The sequence below is a fragment of the Muntiacus reevesi genome, chromosome 1, assembly GCF_963930625.1.
Source record: "Muntiacus reevesi chromosome 1, mMunRee1.1, whole genome shotgun sequence".
NCBI classification, from domain to species: Eukaryota; Metazoa; Chordata; class Mammalia; order Artiodactyla; family Cervidae; genus Muntiacus; species Muntiacus reevesi.
Genome location: NC_089249.1, coordinates 137,655,782 through 137,681,241, shown reverse-complemented (window position 1 = coordinate 137,681,241; position 25,460 = coordinate 137,655,782). Strand labels below are relative to the sequence as shown.

Genomic DNA, 25,460 nt, shown 5'->3' with positions numbered 1-25,460 from the left:
AACATCTACCCATTCCAGTATTCCGGCCCAGAGAATTCCATGGAATGTATAATCCATGGGGTCACAAAGAGTCGGACATGACTGAGCAACTTTCACTTTCATTGGATCTACAGACTCACCAGGCCCACTGCGTTTCAGATTTGGGCTAAGACTCCAATTGTTACCTGACTCAGCCCCCAGTTTCACTGGAGTCCTCCGTAATATAGGGGCCCAGGAATTAGTATCAAGTAGCCAGTGTTCCATAATCCCCAAAAGGTCTGGGTATTTCCTTTTCCCCAGTACATAGTCACTCTCATCAATGACTGCAGGCCCTTTGAGGAAGATTTGGAGGAAGTTATACAGTGTATTCAGTGTTGGGAAGACTGAAGGCAAAAGGGGAAGAGGGTGGCAAGAGATGGTTAGGTAACATAACCGACTCAGTGGACATGAACTTGAGCAAACTCTGGGAGACGGTGGAGGACAGAGAAACCTGGCGTGCTGCAGTCCATGGGGTTGCAAAGAGTCAGACACAATTTAGTGACTAAACAACAACAATACAGTGTATCCCTGTCCCATGATACAGGAAGGAAATTTGACTCTCTCTTCAACGCAAGAGTTCTGGCTGTTATTGGCTTATGTCTAAAATCTGAGTGAGAAACTCCATTTCAGAAACTTGTTAGATTTTTAAATTTTATTATTTATTATTGGGTCTTAATTGTGGTGCGCAGGTTTCTCTTGTTACGGAGCACTGGTTCAAGGCATCCGGGTTTCAGTAGCTGTGACTCTCAGGCCCAGTTGCTCCAAGGCATTCAGAATCTTGCTGGATCCAGGATCAAACCCATGTCCCCTGCACTGGCAGGTGGATTCCTAACCACTGGACCACCAGAGAAGTCCTCAAGTTGGATTTTTTTTGTTGTCAATCTGTTTTCTCCTGTTATATAGGTTAAGCACTACTTTAGTAGACTGCCATGCTATTAACATTCTTAGGGATGTTGTAATCAATTAACCACTGCCAAAGATTCCTGGGGATTAAAACATTCTGGTTACCACTATGTTATTTCTTTCCTTTTATGGTAAATATGCCCCTCTCACCTATGGTGGTTAAAAACTGCTACTTGTCTCTGATACTCCAGGATTTCTATCATAAATATCATAAACAGCGAGTACACCTCAATAGTGAAATTCCCCACCTTTATGCCTGGTTTACGGAGAACAGCCATAATAGGACTTCTTGAGGACATTTGTACTCTACACACAAATATGTTTTTCAACATGCTGACAATGGGCATTTCCTCTGGATCCTCTCAAGATGTAGTAGAGAGATGGGTATGTAGATCACTCATGATAAAGGCACTCCAATATTCCTATCTCCCTATAAACCTTGGAATTCCTTCCTCTACAATGTAATGGGGGAAGTTCTGGCCTCTCAGTCTCATTAAACAGAGGCCACTTTTGAGCCCAGTTCTCTGTCAGCTAACACATTTTTAGACTATTCCCACCTTTATGAGCTAAAACATTAAATCTAGAATCTCAGGTAAGAGCACTCATGTCAATACATTTAGCTCAAACCAGTACTATAGCTCATCTTCCTTAAAACTCATTCCTTTACATATTCTCCAGGTTTACACTGATAAAAATTAGGAAATTCTTGCAAATTTTTGGTTTATAAACTGCTTCCTCCTGGGTCAGACTTTGTACTTGCACCCCTGGAGCATAATGATATCTGACCATAGTAATAGAGATATTAGATAGTTTTGAAGCAAGAAAAGGTTGTTAATATCCTCAGGCACAGGAGGACAAGCTTCTTCTACTGTTAGAAAGAGTATGACCCGGGAATTGAAAATTCTCAACTTAATTTAAATTTGGCCAGATAGATCCTTATTTCAAGATTTAGTGTCCCTTTGCTTCCATATCATTTTTCCTAACTTCTTCATGAGAGAAATAACAAAGCTATAAATTCAAATAATGTAAATTCTGTAAAATTGACAACTAAATATTTACTCACTTTTAGCAATACCAGCCCTGTGGCTATGAGAAATAAGACATTCCTTTAGGACTGCAATAGAATCTCTCTAGCTCTCTCATGAGACTTTAACAGAGAATATAAGGAGTGTAAGGACCCAAGTCTGATACTTCTTTCTGTGTTTAAGTCTACTCAGAAGAATCTGTTTCACACTGCAGTCTTCATGGTCACTATTACTGCTGAACAGGCAAGTACAACAGGCACATGCTCCAAGGCACTTGTGTCAGCGGGCACATCCTCACAATTAACTACAGTGATTATTGAATCAGTCGTGCTACTTCTGCATGATATGGGTTACCAGCATCCATTTCGCATTAGCAAGGAGCTCAGCAACTACATTGAAACCTGAGGACAAAACCAAACCAATCCCCAAATCCCATCTTTTGGAATCATTACGAGTAACAATTTCTATATGAATCAGATTTCCATTAGGAGAAAGAAACCACACTAGTTATTTGATTAAAGACAATCTAATATAAAGAAATATTAACTAGATAAAATGAAATGTTAAAAAAAACAAACAAACCCATAAGGTGTCATGGAGGTAGCAACTCCAGGAAGGGAAAGAGTAATAAAGGAAGAGACTGGAATTATGAAAACCAATAAGAGGGAGACCTGTGGGTCCAGTAGTTAAGAATCCTTCTGCCAATGCAGAGGACAGAAGATTCCACATGCCTTGGGGCAACTAGGGTCAGGCACCACACTACCAGAGCCCGTGTGCCCCAGAGCCTCTGCTCCACCACAAGAGAAGCCAGTGCTATGAGCAGCTCGGGTGCCATAAGTAGACAGTAGCTTGCATTCTCTGCAACTAGAGAAAATCTGCCAGCAGCAATTAAGCCCCAGCATAGCATCCCCTCCCTCAAAAGGAACAGTGTGGAAAAACTGGTGAAATTCCAAGTTAAGTCTTAGATCAGTGAAGTTTTTTTTCATGTGTCTTTTTTGACCAACCTACCTAAAATATCATACCTCCTGTGGCTTTCTGTTCTCTAACCCTACTTTATCTTTCCTTGCAGCTTTGCCACTTCTTGATCATGTTGTATTAATTTATTGTCTGTCTCCTCCCAGTAAAATATCAGCTCCAAGAGCAAGAGTGGAGGCAAGTTTTATGAAACCTGAAGCTTTTGTGGTCCTCCTTAAGAAAAAAAAATGCAAGGGTAAGAATGTAAAAATAAGGTATCAAAATGGGTATCCGTTTAATGTATCAGAATTAACAAATTTTTAAGATCTGACAAGAGGGTGATGGACCTGTTTGGGCTCAGAATTAGGAAGAACTATGAGATGGTCCAGGAGAGGGAGGTCGTAGATGGAAACTTGGGTAGAGTAAAAAGAAGAAACTAAAGTGAAGATGGAAGTTTTACATATATATGTAGATGCAAACAGGCATTTCTAAGAAAGGTTGGAGTATTTCAGGCTTCTTCTGATGATCCTGAAAAGGGCAGGTAAATAACACAGCTGTGTGTTCATGCTACCTCATTGTTCCTACTTCCAGTTGATATTCACTAGCAACACACCAGCATTCAGTTCAGTACAGTTCAGTCACTCAGTCGTGTCCAACTCTTTGCGACCCCATGAATCGCAGCACACCAGGCCTCCCTGTCCATCACCAACTCCCGGAGTTTACTCAAACTCATGTCCATAGAGTCAGTGATGCCATCCAGCCATCTCATCCTCTGTCGTCCCCTTCTCCTCCTGCCCACTCTTCAATTAGAACATAGGAATATGTCTATAAATGCTGATAAACAGTAACTTCCTCAGATCCTCTGAGACTTGACCTACTGCTAATGGTCACCTTTACCCCTCCTCTGAAATTCCTCAAATTTCCCTACAAACCAGCAACCAAGTCTCAGTTCAATTCAGTTCAGTTGCTCAGTTGTGTCCAACTCTTTGCAACCCCATGAACCACAGCATGCCAGGCCTCCCTGTCCAGCACCAACTCCCAGAGTCTACCGCAACTTATGTTCATTGAGTCGGTGATGCCATCCAACCATCTCATCCTCTCTTGTCCCCTTCTCCTCCTGCCCTCAATCTTTCCCAGCGTCAGGGTCTTTTCAAATGAGTCAGTTCTTTGCATCAGGTGACCAAAGTATTGGAGTTTCAGCTTCAACATCAGTCCTTCCAATGAACACCCAGGACTGATCTCCTCTAGGATGGACTGGTTGGATCTCCTTGCAGTCCAAGGGACTCTCAAGAGCCTTCTCCAACACCACAATTCAAAAGCATCAGTTTTTTGGTGCTCAGCTTTCTTGATATTCCAACTCTCACACCCATACATGACTACTGGAAAAACCATAGCCTCGACTAGACGGACCTTTGTTGACAAAGTAATGTCTCTGCTTTTTAATATGCTGTCTAGGTTGGTCATAACTTTCCTTCCAAGGATTAAGCATCTTTTAATTTCATGGCAACCAAGTCTAGGAGTGGCATTTTGCTTAAGCTATAAGTTTGATTGGCCAGTGCCTATACTGTGCTCATTAATACATCTTCTGCATATACCCCTGGTTCTACTAAGCAGCTGACATATCTGCATGGGAGAAATCATGAACTGGGAGGAGGCTTAGTCTCACCCTCCTGGTACCCATGGATTAGCCTAAGAACAGAGCAATGCAACCTTATAGCTTGGATTGATTTTTCTCCTTAGGGCTGAGCTTTCTCGGAGTAGAGCACTGAACAGGTGCTTCACTTCCCAATCAGACTACATGTGGGCATAAGCCAAGTCTGTCCCAGTTACTGTTGCCTTTCCAGCAACTAGCACAATGATGGCACATAGACATTTTTTATTAAAAAGCAGTAAAGAGGAAGAAGGTAGAATCTTAAAGATGACCACCTGGAATGGTCATCTAAAATATTACGAAAAAATCATTAGAAGTATTCTCTGGTATGCAAGTGCGAAATCTGAAGCTGGACAGGTTAAAATAGGACTGGTTGTAAAACTCTGGCCTCATTTATCTTCATCCAGTATTCTTTTCATTGCACTGGGCTCCCTGTTATCTCCAAGGATACTCCACTATGAATTTATTATAATATGGAGAAATTCAGAGAAAATCAATACTGTCATCCACATAGGAAGTGGAAATTTTAAGTAAGCTTTAGGATTACACAAGGATGTCATCTCATACCACAGCTGCAGAGTGTAGTTTTCTTCCTATTCTTGGAACTGGTGGGCAGAGTGAAGTCATGCATTTGAGTAGAGTGGGAGAGTTTGGAACAACCACTATGGAACATGCATGCTGAGAGCTGAGGGAATGAGGTTGGAATTAAATAGGATGACTGTGCGTGAAACTACTTAGCATGTTGAATGAATTTCTCAGCGATGTTGCAACGATAAAGAAATATTAAACCCAAAATGTTAATAGTGCTGAGTTAGAGAAATCCTGCCCTAGAAACGTTTTAAGTGTTTAATGGCCACATGTGGCTGGCAGTTACTATACTGAACAGCACAAATATAGAATTTTTCCATCATTGTAGAACATTCTACTGGAGAGCTCTGGTCTAGAAGGTTTTCAAGATCCTTTTTTAACCTCTGAGATCCTAAGCAAATCAATGAAAGAAAAGAACAACATAGTAAGTATTGAGAGAAAGAAAAATAAAGGAATGTAATGAAATAGAATTGTCTTTGGAGGCATCAATTAATTATTGACACTAAACATAAGTAGTTCATATCTGAAACACAGAGGGTGATATTTTGATTCTGCTTCTCATGTAGCAAAGTATAGTGTTTGGATCAAATTAACTATTGACTAAAATTAATTAAGCATGTTGACAAACTAAATGCCACTTTGGAATCTACAATGTGATAGTTGTCTGACTAGTTATTTGTTTTTTTCCTCTTGTCATAGAGCTGCTATAATTACATATACAGTGTCCTACCTGTTTGGGAGGCAGAGAAAATATACAGTGAAAGCTTTCTTTAGAGTGAAATAGGCAGCAAATAGGATTTACATTTAATAATATACCCCAGTTTTAATAATGAGTTGTTTTGAGTCTCCCTTTTCAAACTGAAATAAAACACCTGCTTGTTCATTACCACACCTGCGCCTAATCCTGAGCACCTGACTCTTGGAGATAAATGAAATGAAGCTGGTGTCTTTAAACAGCCTGCAGGCAGAGGAGAAATGTTTAAAAACATTATCAAGTGTAGAAAAAAGGGAAAGTGAAAGAAAGTGTTCTTTCAGTGGAGCACTGGGAACTGTTGAATGGATCCTTGGAAGATTAATTGATTCTATGGTAGTACCCACGTTTGATGGGCTTTCTGCTTAGAAGAGGTTGGGACTTACCTGGTGGTACAGTGGATAGGAATCTGCCTGCCAATGCAGGGGACACGGGTTCGATCCCTCATCCAGGAAGATTCCACATGCTGCACGGCAACTAAGCCCCTGTCCTACACTACTGAGCCTGCAATGTAGAGCCCGAAAGCCACAACTATTGAGCCCACGTGCCTGGAGCCTGAGCTCTGCAACGAGAAGCCACTGCAATAAGAAGCCCGCCCACGGCAACTAGACAGTGGTCCCCGGTTTTCACAACTAGAGAAAAGCCCAAAGAAGACCCAGCACAGCTACAAATAAATAAATAAAATTATTTTTAAAAAGGATAATCCCTCGTTTTTTTCCTTATGGGATGTTAATAAGCTTGGTATTTATTATGAGCATGTTCACTTTAGCATTCTTTTGGCTGATATATAAATCTGTCTTCATATTTTCTTTTGAACTAGTTTTAACATCTCATTCTTTACTCATTAATTGTTATTGTTCAGTTTCTAAAATTGTGTTCGATTCTCTGTGACCCCATGAACTGCAGCATGCGAGGCTTCCCTGTCTTTCACTTTCTCCAGTAGTTTTCTCAAACTCATGTCCATCAAACCAGTGATGCCATCCAACTATCTTATCCTCTGTCGCCCCCTTTCTCCTACTGCCCTCAGTCTTTCCCAGCATGAGAGTCTTTTCCAATGAGTCGGCTCTTTGCATCAAGTGACAAAGTATTGGAGCTTCAGCTTCAGCATCAGTCCTTCCAGTGAATATTTAAGGTCGATTTCCTTTAGGACTGACTGGCTGGATCTCCTTTCCTTGCAGTCCAAGGGACTCTCAAGATTCTTCTCCAGCACCAAAATTCAAAAGCATCCATTCTTCAGTGCTCAGCCTTCTTAATGGTCCTACTCGCACATCCTTACATGACTACTGGAGAAAATCATAGATTTAATTAGAGGGACCTTTGTTGGCAAAGTGATGTCTCTACTTTTTAATATGCTGTCTAGGTATGTCAGAGCTTTTCTCCCAAGGAGCAAGCATCTTATAACTTCATCACTGCAGTCACTATCTACAGTGATTTTGAAACCAAAGAAAATAAAATCTGTCATTGTTTCCACTTTTTCCGCCATGAAGGGATGGGACCAGATGCCATGATCTTAGTTTTTTGAATGTTGAGTTTTAAGCCAGCTTTTTCACTCTCCTTTTTCACCTTCATCAAGAGGCCCTTAGTTGCTCTTCAATTTCTGCCGTTAGTGTGGTAATTATCTGCATATTTGAAGTTGTTGATCTTTCTCCTGGTAATCTTGATTCCAACTTGTGATTCATCTCGTTAATTATGGATTGATAAAATCTTTAACCTGTGTTCATTTCATATTTCTATGAGAGTCACACTTTTTAACTTCTTGAAAGTTATACTTAGGAGAAATCTAACTTGCTCAAGCAATGCTGATGGATCAAGTCTAGTGAATCAAGTGGGTTCAGAGGAAGCCATAGATTTTTGTTTATGACCACACTACATGCTTACAGGATCTTACTTCCCAGGGATTAAACAAGGGCCCAGCAGTGAAAGTTCTGAATCCTAAACACTGGACCGCCAGTAGAAGTTAACCTGAAGAACTTTCTGACAGTGTGTACTGAGTACTTCCAACTGATCCTCAAATCTGCTCACCACCCAGCTCTGGACTCTGGGAGGTTGATTTCTGTGGGTTACATTATGGGCTCTCCTAACTCAGGGCTGGGACTAGAATGAAGCAAGAGAGACACCTAGGGCACCACATACAAAAAAACACTCATTCTCAGACCCTGACAGAAAGTGCTTCCTTGAATGCGGTGCCCTAGGCACTTCTCTAGCTTCACTCTTGTCTCTGTGCTATGCTTAGTTGCTCAGTCCTGTCTGACTCTTTGTGATCCCATGGACTGTAGCCTGCCAGGCTCCTCTGTCCATGGGATTTTCCAGGGGAGAATATTGGAGTGGGCTGCCATTTCCTCCTCCAGGGTATCTTCGCTTTTCAAGAATCGAACCAGCATCTTCCACATTGCAAGCAGATTCTTCACCACTGTACCACCTATGAAGCCCCCACTCAAGGCTCAGCCTGTCTTAAACCCAGACTTCACATTGATTTTAGCCAATAGCATTATAGTCACAAGAGGGAAAGGGGAGAGTGAGGTAATGATATTTATTATAACCCCTGTAAGCAGATGAGTAAAGTATGCGGAAGATGTGGATTCAATCCCTGAGTTTGAAATGAGCACAGTAGTTTGAACGTTCTTTGGCATTGCCCTTCTTTGAGATTGGAATGAACACTGACCTTTCCCAGTGCTGTGTTTACTGCTGAGTTTTCCAAATTGGCTAGCATATTGAGTGCAGCACTTTCACGGCATCATCTTTTAGGATTTTAAATAGCTCAGCTGGAATTCCATCACCTCTGCTAGCTTTGTGCATAGTAATGCCCACTTGACTTCACACTCTAGGACATCTGGCTCTAGGTGAGTGACCACACCAATGTGGTTATCAAGGTTATTAAGACCTTTTTTGTGTAGTTCTTCTGTGTATTCTTGCCACCTTTTCTTAATCTCTTCTGCTTCTGTTAGGTCCTTGCCATTTCTGTCCTTTACTGTGCCCATCTTTGCATGAAATATTCCCGTGGTATCTCCAATTTTCTTGAAGAGATCTCTAGTCTTTCTCATTCTATTATTTCCCTCTATTTCTTTTCATTGTTCACATAAGAAGGCTTTCTTATATCTCCTTGCTATTCTCTGGAACTCTGCATTCAGGCAAATATTTCCTTTTCTCTTTGCCTTTTGCTTCTCTTCTTTTCTGTTATTTGTAAGGCTTCCTCAGATAACCACTTTGCCTTCTTGCGTTTCTTTTTCTTTGGAATTGTTTTGGTCACTGCCTTGTGTCCAATGTCCACAGTTGTGGACACAGAAGAAAAGTCCACAGTTCTTCAAACACTCTGTCTACCAGACCTAATCCTTTGAATCTATTCATCATCTCCACTGTATAATCATAAGGGATTTGATTTAGGTCATACCTGAATGGTCTAGTGGTTTTCCCTACTTTCTTCAATTTAAGCCTAAATTTTGTGATAAGGAGCTGATTATCTGAGCCACAGTCAGCTCCAAGTCTTGTTTTTGCTGACTGTATAGAGCTTCTCCATCTTCCACTGCAAAGAATATAACCAATCTGATTTCAGTGTTGACCATTGGGTGATCACATGGATCACAGCCTTGTGTAACCTAGTGAAGCTATGAGTGATGTCATGCAGGGCCACCCAAGATGGATGGGTCATTATAGAGAGTTCTAACAAGACGTGGTCCACTGGAGAAGGGAATGGCAAACCACTCCAATATTCTTGCCTCAAGAACCCCATGAGAAGTATGAAAAAGCAAAAAGATATGACACTGAAAGATGAGCCCCTAGATTGATAGGTGTCCAACATGCTCCTGGGGAAGAGCAGAGAAACAGTTCCAGGAAGAATGAAGAGACTAAGCCAAAGCAGAAATGATGCTCAGTTGTGGATGTGTCTGGTGGTGAAAGTAGTCTGATGCTGTAAAGAACAATATTGCATAGAAACCTGGAATATTAGGTTCATGAATCAAGGTAAATTGGACATGGCCAAGCAGGAGATGGCCAAGAGTGAATATTGACATTTTAGCAATCAGTGAACCAAAATGGGCAGGAATGGGCAAATTTAATTCGGATGACCATTGTATCTGCTGCTGCTGTTGTACTCAACAACAGTACTCAAGAAACCAAGCACCACACTCAGAGAGTTGGAGAACTCAGGTTTGTTATGCCAGAGGGCCCAGAGGCGTTAACACTCCAAACTCTGAGCCCTGAACAAAGGGGTTACAGAACTTTTATACATGGACAGGCATGATTAAGTGGGTTTGCAGGGGCTGAGGTGATCGCAAAGAGTAGGAAAAGGATGAGTTTTTAGTACTGTGAGTCCCCACTTTCTGAGACCTATGTGATCTAGACTTTGCAAGGAGCAAGCTGAGTTACAGAGAAAGAAAGAGCAGGAGGTTACGTAAAAATTTTAACTTTCCTCTTCACTGTGGGCAAGAATCACTTAGAAGAACTGGAGTAGCCACCATGGTCAACAAGAGTTCGAAATGCAGAGTTGGATGTAATCTCAAAAACTAACAGAATGATCTTGGTTCATTTCTAAGGCAAACCATTCAACATCACAGTAATCCAAGTCTATGCCCCAACCACTAATGCCAAAGCTGAAGTTGAACACTTCTATGAAGACCTACAAGAACTTCTAGAACTAACACCAAGAAAAGATGTCCTTTTCATCATAAGGGATTGGAATGCAAAAGTAGGAAGCCAAGAGATACCTGGAGTAACAGGCCAGTTTGGGCTCGGAGTACAAAATGAAGTAGGGCAAAGGCTAATTGAGTTTTGCCAAGAGATTATATTAGTCACAGCAAACACCCTCTTTCAACAACACAAGAGACAACTCTACACATGAACATCAACAGATGGTCAATACCAAAACCAGTCAGTTTCTTATAGGGGTGGGTAATTTCATACTAATGATTGGGAGGAGTATTCCAGCTATTTTGGGGAAGGGGTAGGGATTGCCAGGCATTGGGCCACTGCCCACTTTTTGGCCTTTATGGTAGGACTTGGAGCTCTCACGGAGCCTGTGAGTGTGTCATTTAGCTTACTGGTGCATTTAGCTTACAAAGAGCATACACTGAGGCTCAGGGTCTGGTGGAAGTTGCCTCATCTGCCATCGCGGACCAACTTGGTTCTAATCGGTTTATGTTGTGTCCTCAGGCTAGTCCATTCTTTTAAACATTGTGCCCTGCCCCCTTCCCTACTGTTTCAGAGTTGCTCACCCAATGGAATGATTGAGTCAGCAGAATGCACACATTTACCCAACTTATTGCTGCTCCCCCTGAATTGGGTCAAAGAAAAATCAGTTCCCTAGTGTTTACAGTCTTTTAACAGATTAGTTCTATGCAGCCAAGACACTTGAACTAATTACTAATACCCCTAATGAAGCTTCTCATTGCTCTTAGTAGAGAAAAGTGGGGTAGTGAGTAGGGCAGAAAACCATGGGTATTAGCAGAGAGAAGTCCCTCTCTCCATAGGGGAACAAGAAAAGCAGGGAAACACGTGTTCCTGTCTAACTTTCCCTTGCCTTTTGAATTTAATCATTAAGTTATGTTTAATCAGGGGTGTGTCTAGCACTCTTTAGAGAGAATTCAGCTATCAGTGAAGTCCTGCTCCTATATTTATGAGATTGCTCCAACAGTGTACCTTTTTTTGAATTCTCCTGGGAATATCACTTAATAGTGTTAATTTTGTGTTCAGAAGGCTCTAGAATATACAGTAATCATTACATAACAGAGAAGAACAAAGTGATTCAATATTGGATCTGTTCCTTCAGCTCCAACCTTTGCGCTCTGTTGCCTGTGCTTAGTCATGCTGGCTCTGCACCTTTGAAAAACAGTGTTACCTATAACCTTAAGTATACATGATAGCCCATTCTCAAAGTTCTGCCTCCCTTGACCTTTAAAGGTGTAACACCTTTCATTCATATAAAGTTGCAAAACAGATAATAGCAGTTGTCTTGTTGGAGGTTTATAGGAACCTCATTACCAGACCTGCGCGGACAGCTGCAAGAGCAAGGATTATCACATCTTCTCAGTTTGCAACAAGCAGCCACCTCTCCTCCCTTTTCAGTATAAAGGAAACCTGAGTTTTAACTCAGATAAGCGGCAGTTTGGGACATTAGCCTGCCACCTTCTCAGTCTGCTGACTTTCAGAATAAAGTCACTATTCCTTGCCCCAACACTTTGTTTATTGACCTGTTATGCAGTGAGCAATACAAGTTTGGACTCAGTCACAATCATATTTATTAAATTAATTCCAAGACCAAGATGTATCAAGATTAAAAATTTCATTTCCTATTTTATTTCCCATCTCAAATTATGGTCAGCCCACTTCCCAGTATAAGTCAACAGAGGTGCTGTTATGAGATTAATACACTTTACTAATGAAATGCTAACACAGAAATGCCCAATTTTGAATACATTGCCCCCCACTCTAAAATTTCTTGTGAGAAATTAAATTCAAAGATTAAAGTCCAAAGAGACTGTAATAGTCTGACCTTGTTACAGAAACAGTTTTACCTTGTCTTGCTGCTGCTGCTGCTGCTAAGTCACTTCAGTCGTGTCTGACTCTGTGTGACCCCATAGAGGGCAGCCCACCAGGCTCCCCCGTCCCTGGGATTCTCCAGGCAAGAACACTGGAGTGGGTTGCCATTTCCTTCTCCAATGCATGCATGCATGCTAAGTTGCTTCAGTCGTGTCTGACTCTCTGTGACCCCATGGACAGCAGCCCACTAGGCTCCTCTGTCCACGGGATTCTCCAGGCAAGAACACCGGAGTGGGTTGACATTTCCTTCTCTTAGTGACCAACGATATCAAAAACTTATTTCTTGATCATGTTACATGAGGGCTACGGGTTGGCTGAGGCTCTTCTGGCCTTTGTAGGATTCAACTTGCCTTGTTTGCAAATGTCTTCTCATAGTGGACCTGGATTCAAGAATGACCACTACTTGAGACATGCTGTTCTCATGGTGGAGGACAGGAGCAAGAAGAGCAAAGCTGAATCTTCTGAGTCACATCTACTCACATTCTATTGGTTAAAGTAAGTCCCACGACCAAGCCCACTTCAGTGGAGTAGGGAAGTACACTTCAACTATGAAGATGGAAAAGGTATGGAAGAAATCAATAACTGTGAACAAATTGGAAATATTGTAAACAAGTGTTTAAAATTTTTGCCTTTATGAATTAAAATCTTCAGCCTCTACTTCTCTCCCATCTTTCTTACCTTCTCTTCTGCCCCATCTCTCTGACTTCTGCACTCTTCTGCTTTTAAGAGATCATGTGATTATATTAAGCCCACCAATAATTCTGAATAATCTCCATATTTGAGGTCAGATGGTTAGTAACCTTAAATCTGTCTTCAAAGTCCTTTCACAGTTGTATCTAGTTTAGTGTTTGGAAAACAAAGGTTGGGAATCTTGGGTAGACATCTTTGAAATGCTACTTATCACACTGGCTTCAACAGTGAAATAAGAAGTTATTTGTGAACTCATCTAGTCCTGGGGCATGTCACTGCCTTCTAGGAAATTAGTTCATTCAAATTATCCACTTCTAGGGGTCAATTCTGAGAGTTTCTTTCTTGATAGGAAATCAATCCTTTTTATTTTTTTTTAGATTTGCAAATGTGTTGGCATAAATCTGCATGTAATATTTCTTATGCTTCTTTTGCTTGCTCCTATATCTCTGGTTATAGGCGCATAAACTAATCAAACTGATCACATGGACCACCCCCTTGTCTAACTCAGTGAAACTATGAGCCATGCTTTGTAGGGCCACCCAAGACAGACGGGTCATGGTGGAGAGTTCTGACAAAACAAGGTCCACTGGTGAAGGGAATGGCAAACCACTTCAGTATTCTTGCGTTGAGAACCCCATGAACAGCATGAAAAGGCAAAAAGAAAGGACACTGAAAGATGAACTCCCCAGGTCGGTAGGGGCCCAATATGCTACTGGAGAAGACTGGAGAAATAATTTCACTTATTTCTGGAGAAAGAATGAAGAGATGGAGACAAAGTGAAAACAACACCCAGTTGTGGATGGGACTGGTGATGGAAGTAGAGTCCGATGCTGTAGAGAGCAATATTGCACAGGAACCTGGAAGGTTAGGTCTATGCATCAGGGTAAGCTGGAAGTGGTCAAACAGGAGATGGCAAGAGTGAACTTCAATGTTTTAGGAATCAGTGAACTCAAATGGACTGGAATGGGTGAATTTAATTCAGATGACCATTATATCTACTACTGTGGGCAAGAATCTCTTAGAAGAAATGGAGTAGCCCTCATAGTCAACAAAAGAGTCCTCAATGCAGTACTTGGGTGCAGTCTCAAAAATGACAAAATGATCTCTGTTCATGTCCAAGGCAAAGCATTCAATATCACAGTAATCCAAGTCTATGTCAAAGAAACTGAAATTGAATGGTTCTATGAAGACCTACAAGACCTTCCAGAAGTAACATCCAAAAAAGATGTCCTTTTCATTGTAGGGGACTGGAAAGTAAAAGTAGGAAGTCAAGAGGTACCTGGAGTAACAGGCAAGTTTGGCCTTGGAGTACAAAATGAAGCAGGGCAAAAGTTAACAGAGTTTTGCCAAGAAACTACACTGGTCATAGAAAACACTCTCTTCCAACAATACAAGAAATGACTCTACAGATGGACATCACCAGATGGTCAATACAGATATCAGATTGATTATATTCTTTGCAGCCAAAGATGGAGAAGCTCTATACAGTCAGCAAAAAAAAAAAAAAAAAAAAGACCGGGAGCTGACTATGGCTCAGATGAACTCCTTATTGCAAAGTTCAGACTTAAATTGAAGAAAGTAGGGAAAACCCCTAGGCCATCCAGGTATGACCTAAATCAAATCCCTTATGCTTATACAGTGGAAGTGACAAATAGATTCAAGGGTTTGGATCTGATAGAGTGTCTGAAGGACTATGGATGGAGGTTCATGGGATTGTATACATGGCAGTGATCAAGACTATCCCAAGAAAAAAAATGCAAAAAGGCAAAATGGTTATCTGAGGAGGCCTTACAAATAGCTGAGAAGAGAAGAGAAAGGCAAAGGAGAAAAGGAAAGATATTCCCATTTGAAAGCAGAGTTCCAAAGAATAGCAAGGAGAGATGAGAGATAATTGCAGTGATCAATGCAAAGAAATAGAGGAAAACAATAGAATGGGAAAGACTAGCAGTCTCTTCAAGAAAATTAGAGATACCAAGGGATTATTTCATGCAAAGGACATAAATAGTATGGACCTAACAGAATCTGAAAATAATAAGAAGAGATGGTAAGAATACACAGAAAAACTATGCAAAAAAGATCTTCATGACCCAGATAACCATGATGGTGTGATCACTCACCTAGAGCCAGACAACCTGGAATGAGAAGTCAAGTGGGGCTTAAGAAGCATCAATACAAATAATGCTAGTGGAGGTGATGGAATTCCAGCTGAGCTCTTTCCAATCCTAAAAGATGATGCTGTGAAAGTGCTGCACTCAATATGCCAGCAAATTAGGAAAACTCAGCAGTGGCCACAGGACTAGAAAAGGTCAGTTTTGATTCCAATCCCAAAGAAAGGTAATGCCAAAGAGTGTTCAAACTACCACACAATTGCACTCATCTCACAAGGTAACAAAGTAATGCTCAAAATTCTCCAAGTCAGGTCACAATAGTATGTGAAACAAGAACTTCCAGATGTTCAAGCTGGATTTAGAAAAGGCAGAGGAACCAGAGGTCAAATTGCCAACATGCATTGGATCATAGAAAAAGTGAGTGTTTCAGAAAAACATCTATTTTTTCTTTATTGACTTTGCCAAAGCCTTTGACTGTGTGGATCATAACAAACTGTAGAAAATTCTTAAAGCGATGGGAATACCAGACCTCCTGACCTGCCTCCTGAGAAACCTGTATGCAGGCCAAGAAGCAACAGTTAGAACTGGACATCGAACAATGGACTGGTTCCAAATTGGGAAGGGAATTCGTCAAGGATGTATATTGTCACCCTGCTTATTTAACCTATACACAGATTACATCAACCGAAATGCCGGGCTGGATGAGGCACAAGCTGGAATCTAGATTGCAGGGAGAAATATCAAAATAACCTCAGATATGCAGATGACACCACCCTTATGTCAGAAAGTGAAGAGTAACTGAAGAGCCTCTTGATGAAAGTAAAAGAGGAGAGTGAAAAGGTGGCTTAAAACTCAACATTCAAAAAACTAAGATCATGGCATCTAGTCCCATCACTTCATGCAAATAGATGGGGAAACATGAAAACTGTGACAGACTTAATTTTCTTGGGTTCCAAAATCACTGCAGATAGTGACTGCAGCCATGAAAGTAAAAGATGCTTGCTGCTTGGAAGAAAAGCTATGACCAACCTAGACAGCATATTAAAAAGCAGAGACTTTACTTTGCCAACAAAGGTCCATATAGTCAAAGCTGTAGTTTTTCCAGTAGTCATGTATGGATGTGAGAGTTGGACCATAAAGAAAGCTGAGCACCCAAGAATAAATGCTTTTGAACTGTGGTGTTGGAGAAGACTCTTCAGAGTCCCTAGGACTGCAAGGAGATCCAACCAGTAAATCCTAAAGGAAATCAGTCCTGAATATTCACTGGAAGGACTGTTGTCGAAGCTGAATCTCCAACAATTTGACCACCTGATGTGAAGAACTGACTCATTTGAAAAGACCCTGATGCTGGGAAAGATTAAAGGTGGGAGGAGAAGGGGACAACCGAGGATGAGGTAGCTGGATGGCATCACCAACTTGTTGGACATGAGTTTGAGCAAGCTCCAGGAGTTCGTAATGAACAGGGAGGTCTGGTGTGCTGCATTCCATAGGGTCACAAAGAGTCGGATATGACTAAATGACTGAACTGAATCTCATATGTGGTTGTTTCTTTTCTCATTCATAATTATATTCCTTTTTTTGCTCTTTTCTCTTAAATCAGGTTTGAGAATAGCTTATCCATTTTAGTGTATTTTACTTTATTTTTTAAAACAGCAGAATTTATTTATTTATTTATATGTCTTTCATTTATGGCTGCGCTGGGTTTTAGTTGCTGTGTGGGCTTTCCCTAGTTGTGGTAAATGGGGGATACTCTCTAGTTGTGGTGCAGAGGCATTTCATTGCAGTGGCTTCTCTTGCTGTGAAGCATGGGCCCTAGGGCACTCAGGCTCAGCAGTTGCCACTCCCAGGCTCTGGAGCATAGATAGCCTCAGTAGTTGTGGTACATGGGCTTAGCTTCTCCATGGCAGGCATGATCCTCCTGGACCAGGGATGGAACCCATGTCTCCTGTATTGGCAGGCAGATTCTTTACCACTGAGTCACCAGGGAAGTCTCATTTTAGTGTATTTTAAAAACGAACACACAAAACAATAACTTTTGTTCTTATTCACCCTTTTATATTTTATTTTTTTATGTGTTTTCTATTTTCCAAAATGAGAACCTTGGGATCCTTTTCATTGAAATCTTTTCATTAAGAAAAACGATGTAAAAAGGAAGAAAGAAGAAAAATAATAAAAGGAAGAAGAAGAAGAAAGGAGGAGATGAGAGAAGAAAGAAAAACAAGAAATGTAACTTTTGTTTTAAGCTATTGTGCCATAAAGTCTGAAATGAAGTGGCTTCTTTTTCATTACTTTTTACTTTATAGTTTGAATTTTGTTTTCTTCCTTATCCTTTATTTTTAAGCAGTTAATATATTTGGATTCTGTTTCATTTTGATTGCTTTTTATTGAGTTATTTTTTTTAAGTTCTCTATATTCATTAAAAAGAAAAAAAAACAAGTGTTTCTGTGTAGGCCTGCACATAATTCATTTTCTATATACAAGCTCAAAAATTTATTTTCTCTGTTTCAGAAAAACAAAGAAACCAGAGTCTATATTCATTACATTAATTTTATTAATTGCATTATATAATTACTCTGTATCCATACTTTTTTTGTTTTACCCTTTTTAACTCTTAAAGAAGGGAATTTATGCCTTCCACAATAATTTTATTTTTATTACATTCTCCTGAGATTTCTAATAGCTTTTGTTTTATATAATTAGCTGTTTTGTTGTTTGGTACATATATAGTGCACTAAAGATGCTGTTATATCTTTTACAGATAGTGTGTTTCTCTTATTACATAAGGTGTAAGGTCCTTCTTTGTCACATTTATTGTTTCTAATCTTAAATTTTAACATGTGATATTAATAATGCCACTGCAGTTTCTCTTTGTTTCATTAATCTGGTATCTCTGTCTCCATTCCTTTATTTTCAAGCTTCTTTTTATTGCTTTAACTATATTTATTATAAACAGAATATATTTATCCCTTTGTGTCAAAGGGATTGGTTCTAGGACCTCCCACAGATACCAAAACCTATGGATGCTCGACTTCCTTATATAAAATGGGGTAGTATTTGTGTAAAACCTATGTACATCCTCCCACACACATTAAATCATCTCTAGATTACTTACAATACCTAATACAATGTAAATGCTATGTAAATATTTATAAATATAACATAAATGATATGTAAATAGCTGCTGATGCTAGGCAAATTCAAGTTTTGATTTTTGAAGCTTTTCAGAATTTTTTTTTAAATAAGAATGTCTATCTGTGGTTGGCTGAATTCACAGATGTAGAACCCATGTATACATAGAGCTGATTGTTTAATTGTTATTTTTTTTAAACTCAGTCTGAGAGTCTCTGTTTTTTAAAGGGAAAATTCAGGCATTTCTCTGGTGGTACAGTGGATAAGAATCTGTCTGCTAATGCAAGGGACATGGGTTCGATCCCTGGTCTGGGAAGATTGCACGTACTTCAGAGCAACTAAGCCCATGTGCCACAACTACTGAGCCAAAACACAGCAACTATAGAAACCTGAGTGCCTGGAGTTAGGGCTCCTCAACAAGAGAAGCCAACCGCCATGAAGGCTTCACACCTCAATGAAGAGTAGCCCCTGCTCGCTGCAACTAGTATAGCCAAAAATAAATGAGTAAGTTTTTTAAAAATAAAAGGAAAATTCAAGCAATTCAAATATAGTATGACAGATATTTGATACCAATATTTTATGATTTTATATCATATTTGTTCTTTTTCATTTTTATTATATTTTAAAAATTGCATTTCCCCTTATTTTGGAAGCTTTCTTATATTTTCTACTCAATTAATACTTACCTATTCTATCAGTTCAGATTGGGATTGAGAGTCATACATACAACCAGTATTTTGTGTGTGTGTGTGATATACTTGAATCTACTTAAGTGCTTTTTATTATTTTTTTAAATCAAATTATCCCTGTCTACTCCAGAATCTTTATCTGTTCTACTTATTTTATAGCTGATTGCTAAATGAGCTGGACTTGGCAGGATGAGCAAACAGGAAATACTTTTTTTTTCAAATTTTTTCTTACTGCTAATCCTACAAAATTACCACGTTTGCTTATTCCTCCCCATCCTTAGGTGAAACCTCTGTTAGTTCTCACGCCCTTTCCCCTGTTATGTCCTGCCTGGACGGCCACCATTTGCTTGCTGTGACTCTTTAGATGGGTTGCTATTTTTCTCATATGGCTCAGAGAAGCTTAGGTCTGTTCATGGCAGTATTTAGTGACCACAGCTGTGTAAATGGTAGAAGGTAAAGTCCTTTTCATTATGGACTGGTTCTATAAAAGCAAGCAGAATATAACCCTCTGCTGAGGCATTTAAAGGAAAAATTCTCTGAGTTCCAGGTTTTTCATAGGTTTAGTGTTTTCTTCTTAGTCTCCTGGGGACCAACGAGACCAGGAACACTTAGAGAGGACCAGAGACAATCTTTCCCTGGGGTAATCTACAGATTCCAACTGCCAGCCAGTCCCTAGACACAGCACAATTTCCATTATTGCCTTCTAACTCAGAGACTGGTCTCCAGAGCCATATTTAGATCTCAGCATTAGAACAGAAACCTTGTCTGAACTTGCACCCCACTTTCTGCAGATCCCAGCATCTGTTTGGCTAAGGAGATAATAGATTAAAGCTGAGAGTAGAAGAGAAAGGTGGTGAGCTTATGTCACCATCTTCCCACAACCCACTGCTCCCAGCTGTCCAGCTATTTCAATGGCCAATCCTCAGTGAGATGGAATTTTTAAATTGAGTTAGTGCCCTTCTGAAGAATAAAACTCACATGCTGCAGCAGAAACTTCCAAAAATAACATACAAAATCCTCAGTTCCAATTTAAGTTTACTTTGGGCTAAAGTCTGAAGACTGACTGTAGTTAGGTTTAGCCTCTAATTTAGAAAAGGTTGTAGTGAGAGACCTTTGGGAACATCTTTTGAGAAGTTATACTTACATTAAGAGCAGGGGAAAGGATGGGCTTCCCTGGTGCCTCAGATGGTAAAGAATCTGCCTGCAACACAGGAGACCAGGGTTTGATCCCTGGGTTGGGAAGATCCGCTGGAGAAGGGAATGGCAAGGCACTCCAGTATTCTTGCCTGGAAAATTCTAAGCTTAGAGGAGCCTGGCGGGCTATGGTACACGGGGTCACAAAGATTCAGGCACAACTGAGTGACTAACACACACACTTACGTTAAGAACAGGAGAAAGGATGGGAATAAAAGGGGAATTTTAAATAAATGCTTACCATACTCAAGAGACTCCACATTGTTTATTTAATCTTTAAAACGAAAGTGAAAGTCATTTAGTTGTGTCTGACTCTTTGGGATCCCGTGGACTATACAATTCATGGAATTCTCCAGGCCAGGATGCTGGAGCGGATAGCCTTTCTCTTCTCCAGGGGATCTTCCCAACCCAGTGATCAGACCCAGGTCTCGCATTGCAGGCAGATTCTTTACCAGCCGAGCCACAAGGGAAGCCCAATCTTTAAAATAATCATACTGTAAAACAAGGTATTGTTGTCCTCATTTTAAGGCAGGAATATAGGAAAGTGAGACTCAGATAGTTGACATTATTTGCCCAAGTTGACTCATAACTGCCCAGATTTAGGGTCTACACCTGTTTCTCTTGTACTGAATATCAGGAAACCCTTCCATCATCACTTGTGCTATTACTAGGTATATTTTCTATTTCTTGTCATTTTTACTGTTAGTGGTTAAGAGTCTGTGTTTTTTCTTCTGAGACCGCAGGGTAATTAGGGAAACTATTTTGCTTTGCAGTAAGCCATTGGGATTACTGCAGGGAATATGGTGGTGGGGTGGAGATTGGGAGAGAATGGATGAAGCAAGCAAAGAGAGCAAGGTCGATCCCTGTTTTCTGAAAAGATGACTTCATGACTTTGAGCTGCAGCTGTTGCTGCTTCTCCTCTCCATGTAACCAAAAGAAAGGTAATTAGCCAGGAAAATTTGTGTGTTCCCGCTCTATTACTCCCTACATAACTGAACCCACTACCTTATCTTGAGTTCTTTTTCTCTGGTTCTTCTCTCATTTACAGAGTCTCCAGTTAACATTCTCTTTCCTCCATCTTCATTTTCTCTCCTTGTCATCCTATTTGAGAGCCAAAATCTGCTTCTACTCATGAAGAGACGCCCAAGAGTAACACTGATGACACATAATAAAGAAAACCTCCAGTCGGTGGAAAGAGAAACACCTGAACAAGTTCACTTCCTTACTCTTGAAAGTTTCCCAAAGACCTCCAAAACCTTCCTTTAACTGAAATGCTTCTAAATTAACCTACTTCTCCTCAAGTACTAACAGTTAAGACTTTAAAAAGGAAAAGTCCTTAAACAAGTAGATTACCAATGAACTCCTGAATTGCAACTTGTTTCTGAGTTCTGCTTTTTTACTGTTTGAGTTAATGAGAAATTAATAAATAGAATAGCAACTGATTTAAAATTTTCAATCTTTTATAGGACTTACTACCAAAATTATTTACTTACTAAGGATCAGTTGTGCTTTTAAATTGTTTAACAATTCAGAAAAAAGTCAAAGTCACACTTGAAAAAGGCATTCTATAGTAAAGAAGTTTCAACATTGACTAACAAAAAGACATTTGAAATTTTGCAAAGCCTTTTAATTTCATGAATTGCTAATGTAATATTGTAATAGTTTCCATCAATTATCCAAAGTGCTTTTATACAATTAATTCCACATCTATCAAATTAATGTCATACTGTTTTATTTGATATCTAGTTATGTAACAAAGTTTTGATGTTATTTGGCTTCCAATAGCAAATATCCAGAATCAGTCTATACCATTCTTGGTCCTGAATCATACTTAACTGTAGGAATGCTGATGACTGAGGAATCAAACTGAGATAATAGAAATTTCTGAACTAGTTCCTCTTGGTGATCATTGTTTCCTAATTTTATCCTCTTATTTACTAAAAATATTATATCACTGTTGGTTTGTAATTTCAACTTCTATTCTTTGTTCTCTTCTACCACCCACTAGAATATTACCATTTAGACAAGAATTTCTTCTATGATCTTCTAACTTCGTTATTTGCTTCTTGTTACCCCCAAAATGCTGAATAAACAATATTTTATGAGGTGCTTATTTTTCACTTGACAAGTTTAACAAATCATCCAATGGTGTTACATTATTTATTTTATGGACTTTGAGTATACTTCTTGAAGGCTTTGAGTAATATTTGACAGGTGAGGCACTGAATTTGCTCACTGGTTTTACTGTAGAAAACATTTTTTCAAATTTTCCAGTTTTAGCACTCATTTCTTGAATAACAGTTTTATCAAGGAAACCCACAACTTTTTTTTTTTAAGCTGGAAAATGTCTGTGACAAATTATAGAGTTTATCCCAAGATATGTTTTCAAATGTCTGCATCCTAGTTTTCTTCCTTAGTTTATCATCTACAATACTATGGTTGACTTCAAAAGATAATGCTGGTATATCTTTCTTCTGTATTGTAGGCAGAGTTCTTTGGGTTTTGGAAGGAGTAACATATTGATCTCTAGATACAGATTTAAGCATTTCACAATTTCTTTCTAAAACAACATTTGATCTTTCATATGGGCAACCATTTCCATTTTCCATAGAATGGGGAGGAAGCCTATTTTTTGTCAAAAGTAACATTTGTACATATTCAGCCTCATGGAAAATTATGGGGTTTGTATCATTTTTCCCCTGTGGATTAAAAAAAAGAGTCTGTTATCTGTCTATTGAGGCAAGAAGGCTAAGTAGTTTTTAAAACATAAAATAAAATGGCAAGATATTCTAAAAGTAACTACATAGAAGCTTTTAATATAAGCAGTAATAGTATTTAAATATAACAAAAAGATGTCCTTGTATGTTATACACTTCCTTCTCTTAGTACTCTGTTGCAATGTTAGGGGTAAAATCTGAACTTCTGGTCTCCCAAAATTCTTTTTGAAATAGCGTGAAATGTAAAGATATGTTTGGTGCTGTCACTGGAAAATATGATATTTGGTAGCACGGAACACTGTCCTGGCATCTCTTAGGTTTCCATGGCCAGAAGTAAGCAGCATACCAAACAATAGATTGAGTAAAGATCAAAAGAAACTGATTATATAACTGATTACAAGCTAAAATTATAAAGTCTGAATAGCCTAATAAATTCAGAAAGTGTAAAATTTTTCTTTAAGAGACTTACATTTATTATTGTATCCCAACACATAGCACAATTTAGCACAATAAAAAGTGCTCAATATATTATATCTGTGAAATAAAAGAGCCAAAGCAGTAGACTGACTTAAAAATAGAGTATTTTTTATCACAATAGTAGCCAAATCTCTATGGAAGATCTACTCACTGAACTCTCTTACACATTTCCATTATAAGGAAAAAAAAAGATTAAATCCACAGATTACTCATCAAATATAAATATTACCAGTATTTAGTTTATAAACTTTAAGTCAATGATTGCTACTTTTCTTTTAGAAATATAGTTAACAAAGTAAGAAATTGATGATCATCTAACTGTATATTAATTACCTTAGTGTGAAAAGCATATTAATGCTTATGATTACTGAAAAAATGACAAAAGATCTAGTTTTTAAATCCACCAGTGATGCCAATGTTACCTATTTAGCCAAAGTAGTAGAGGTTTGTCAAATTTTTGGTCTGTCCAGTACCTTAGGGAATGTACCCTTGCAAACATGTTCAGTCCCTAAGTCTGTCTGACTTTGCGACCCCAAGGACTGCAATCCGCCAGGTTCCTCTGTCCATGGGATTTCCAAGGGAAGAATATTGGAGTGGGTTGCCATTTCTTTCTCCAGGGGATCTTCCCGACCCAGGGATTGAACTCTCATCTCCTGTATTGCAGGCAGATTATTTACCACTGAGCCACCAGGGAAGCCCAATGTACCCTTAGGTAGAGGCAAAAACTCTCTTTATCATCTTCCCTTAAGGTTAGGGCATAGGCATGTGGCCTAGGCTCTGCCACTTGGATACACTTAAGACAGTCTTCAGTTCAGAAAAAGCAAGCACTGTGAAAAGCAGGCATTGCGAAAACTATTGTAGTGAGGCTGGTGGTAGATATAGGTAGCTGAAAGGCAGCAGTGGGCAAAGATCTTAGAAGCAGTGTCTATTGCCCAGCATCAGAATTGTAAACTTCTTTCCTCTATGACAAGAGTCTGGGCCCCAGTAGAGCAAGCTGCGGCTGTACCAGGGTGAGTCCTGATTGGATGGCTTTCAAGCCGTATTGTCTGTCCAGCATTCCTAAAGACTCTGAGCTATCAAATCACCTTTAACAAATGCTTCTTCTAGTTGAAATAGAATAGATTGATAGTAAAGTGAAACACAATCAATCAAATCATTTTAAAAAACACCATCTTTATTTTATATTTCTTTTATAATCAAGAAAATTTGATAAATCCTTCATAAAAGAAAAACACAAATTTTTCAGCTGGTGCCAAGGAATCCCCTGGTTTGGAATGGGGGTTCTAAAAAGAATATAAAAAATCCATGTTGTTGTCACTTCAGAATATGAAGCCAAGAGGTAAGAAGAATTTATCAAAGATTCTGGTCACTAGGATATGATATGCCTACAAGTAGTAATAATTTTACTGAACAGTAGTATAAATAGATGTTTTTATTACCGGGTGAGAAGTTACTGTCTTTACCAGACTAACGTCGATTATCTTGGCATCTGGCTTTATCAGTTCATCCTCAAAGCACAATGGGAGCAGGCTTTTCTGTCTTGCTGAATACTCATTTTGTTGATCATTTCTGATGGATTCATTTTCTTTTGTACCAAAGTCATTGCAATCAGAAGAAGATTTTATTCTGAAAATGAGTTCAGCATAAATGTTTGTAGGACTGGTTTCAGCTTATCAGTTCTTGTCTACCTATCCCATTCCTCAAAATAACTGCTGCTAACATCTTCCTCAGATTCCCGTACCATACTTTCAACCTGAGAAGACCATCATTTGCTGCTTTGTTTGTGGTGGAAAAAAGCAAAAGCAGGAGTGGAAGTAAGACAGTAATACATGTGCCTCTTTGGTTTTGAGTGGGGAGGAAGTACATTATGTAGGTTGAGGAGACCAACAAAGGAAGACAAGTATATTTGCCACATCTTTTGTTGAGATTCTGGGACAATAGTTCTTTTCCAGGCAGCTTCCTGCCAACACAGGATCACCTTAGCTTTATTATCAGGATGAAATGGTGTGGTCAGGCAGAAAGATATAGCTTTCAT

The 25,460-nt window shown here is 39.3% G+C and overlaps 1 protein-coding gene across 1 annotated transcript in view; it reads right to left on the bottom strand.

Annotated features, from left to right (window-relative positions):
• Positions 1 to 22,341: 22,341 nt before the first annotated feature.
• The window catches only part of C1H1orf141 (chromosome 1 C1orf141 homolog), a 44,838-nt gene continuing 41,719 nt past the window's right edge, over positions 22,342 to 25,460 (bottom strand). The window contains 3 exon segments of the mRNA XM_065928529.1: positions 22,342 to 22,563; positions 22,565 to 22,930; positions 24,865 to 25,019. Of these exon segments, the coding sequence (XP_065784601.1) occupies positions 22,342 to 22,563; positions 22,565 to 22,930; positions 24,865 to 25,019 (743 nt within the window).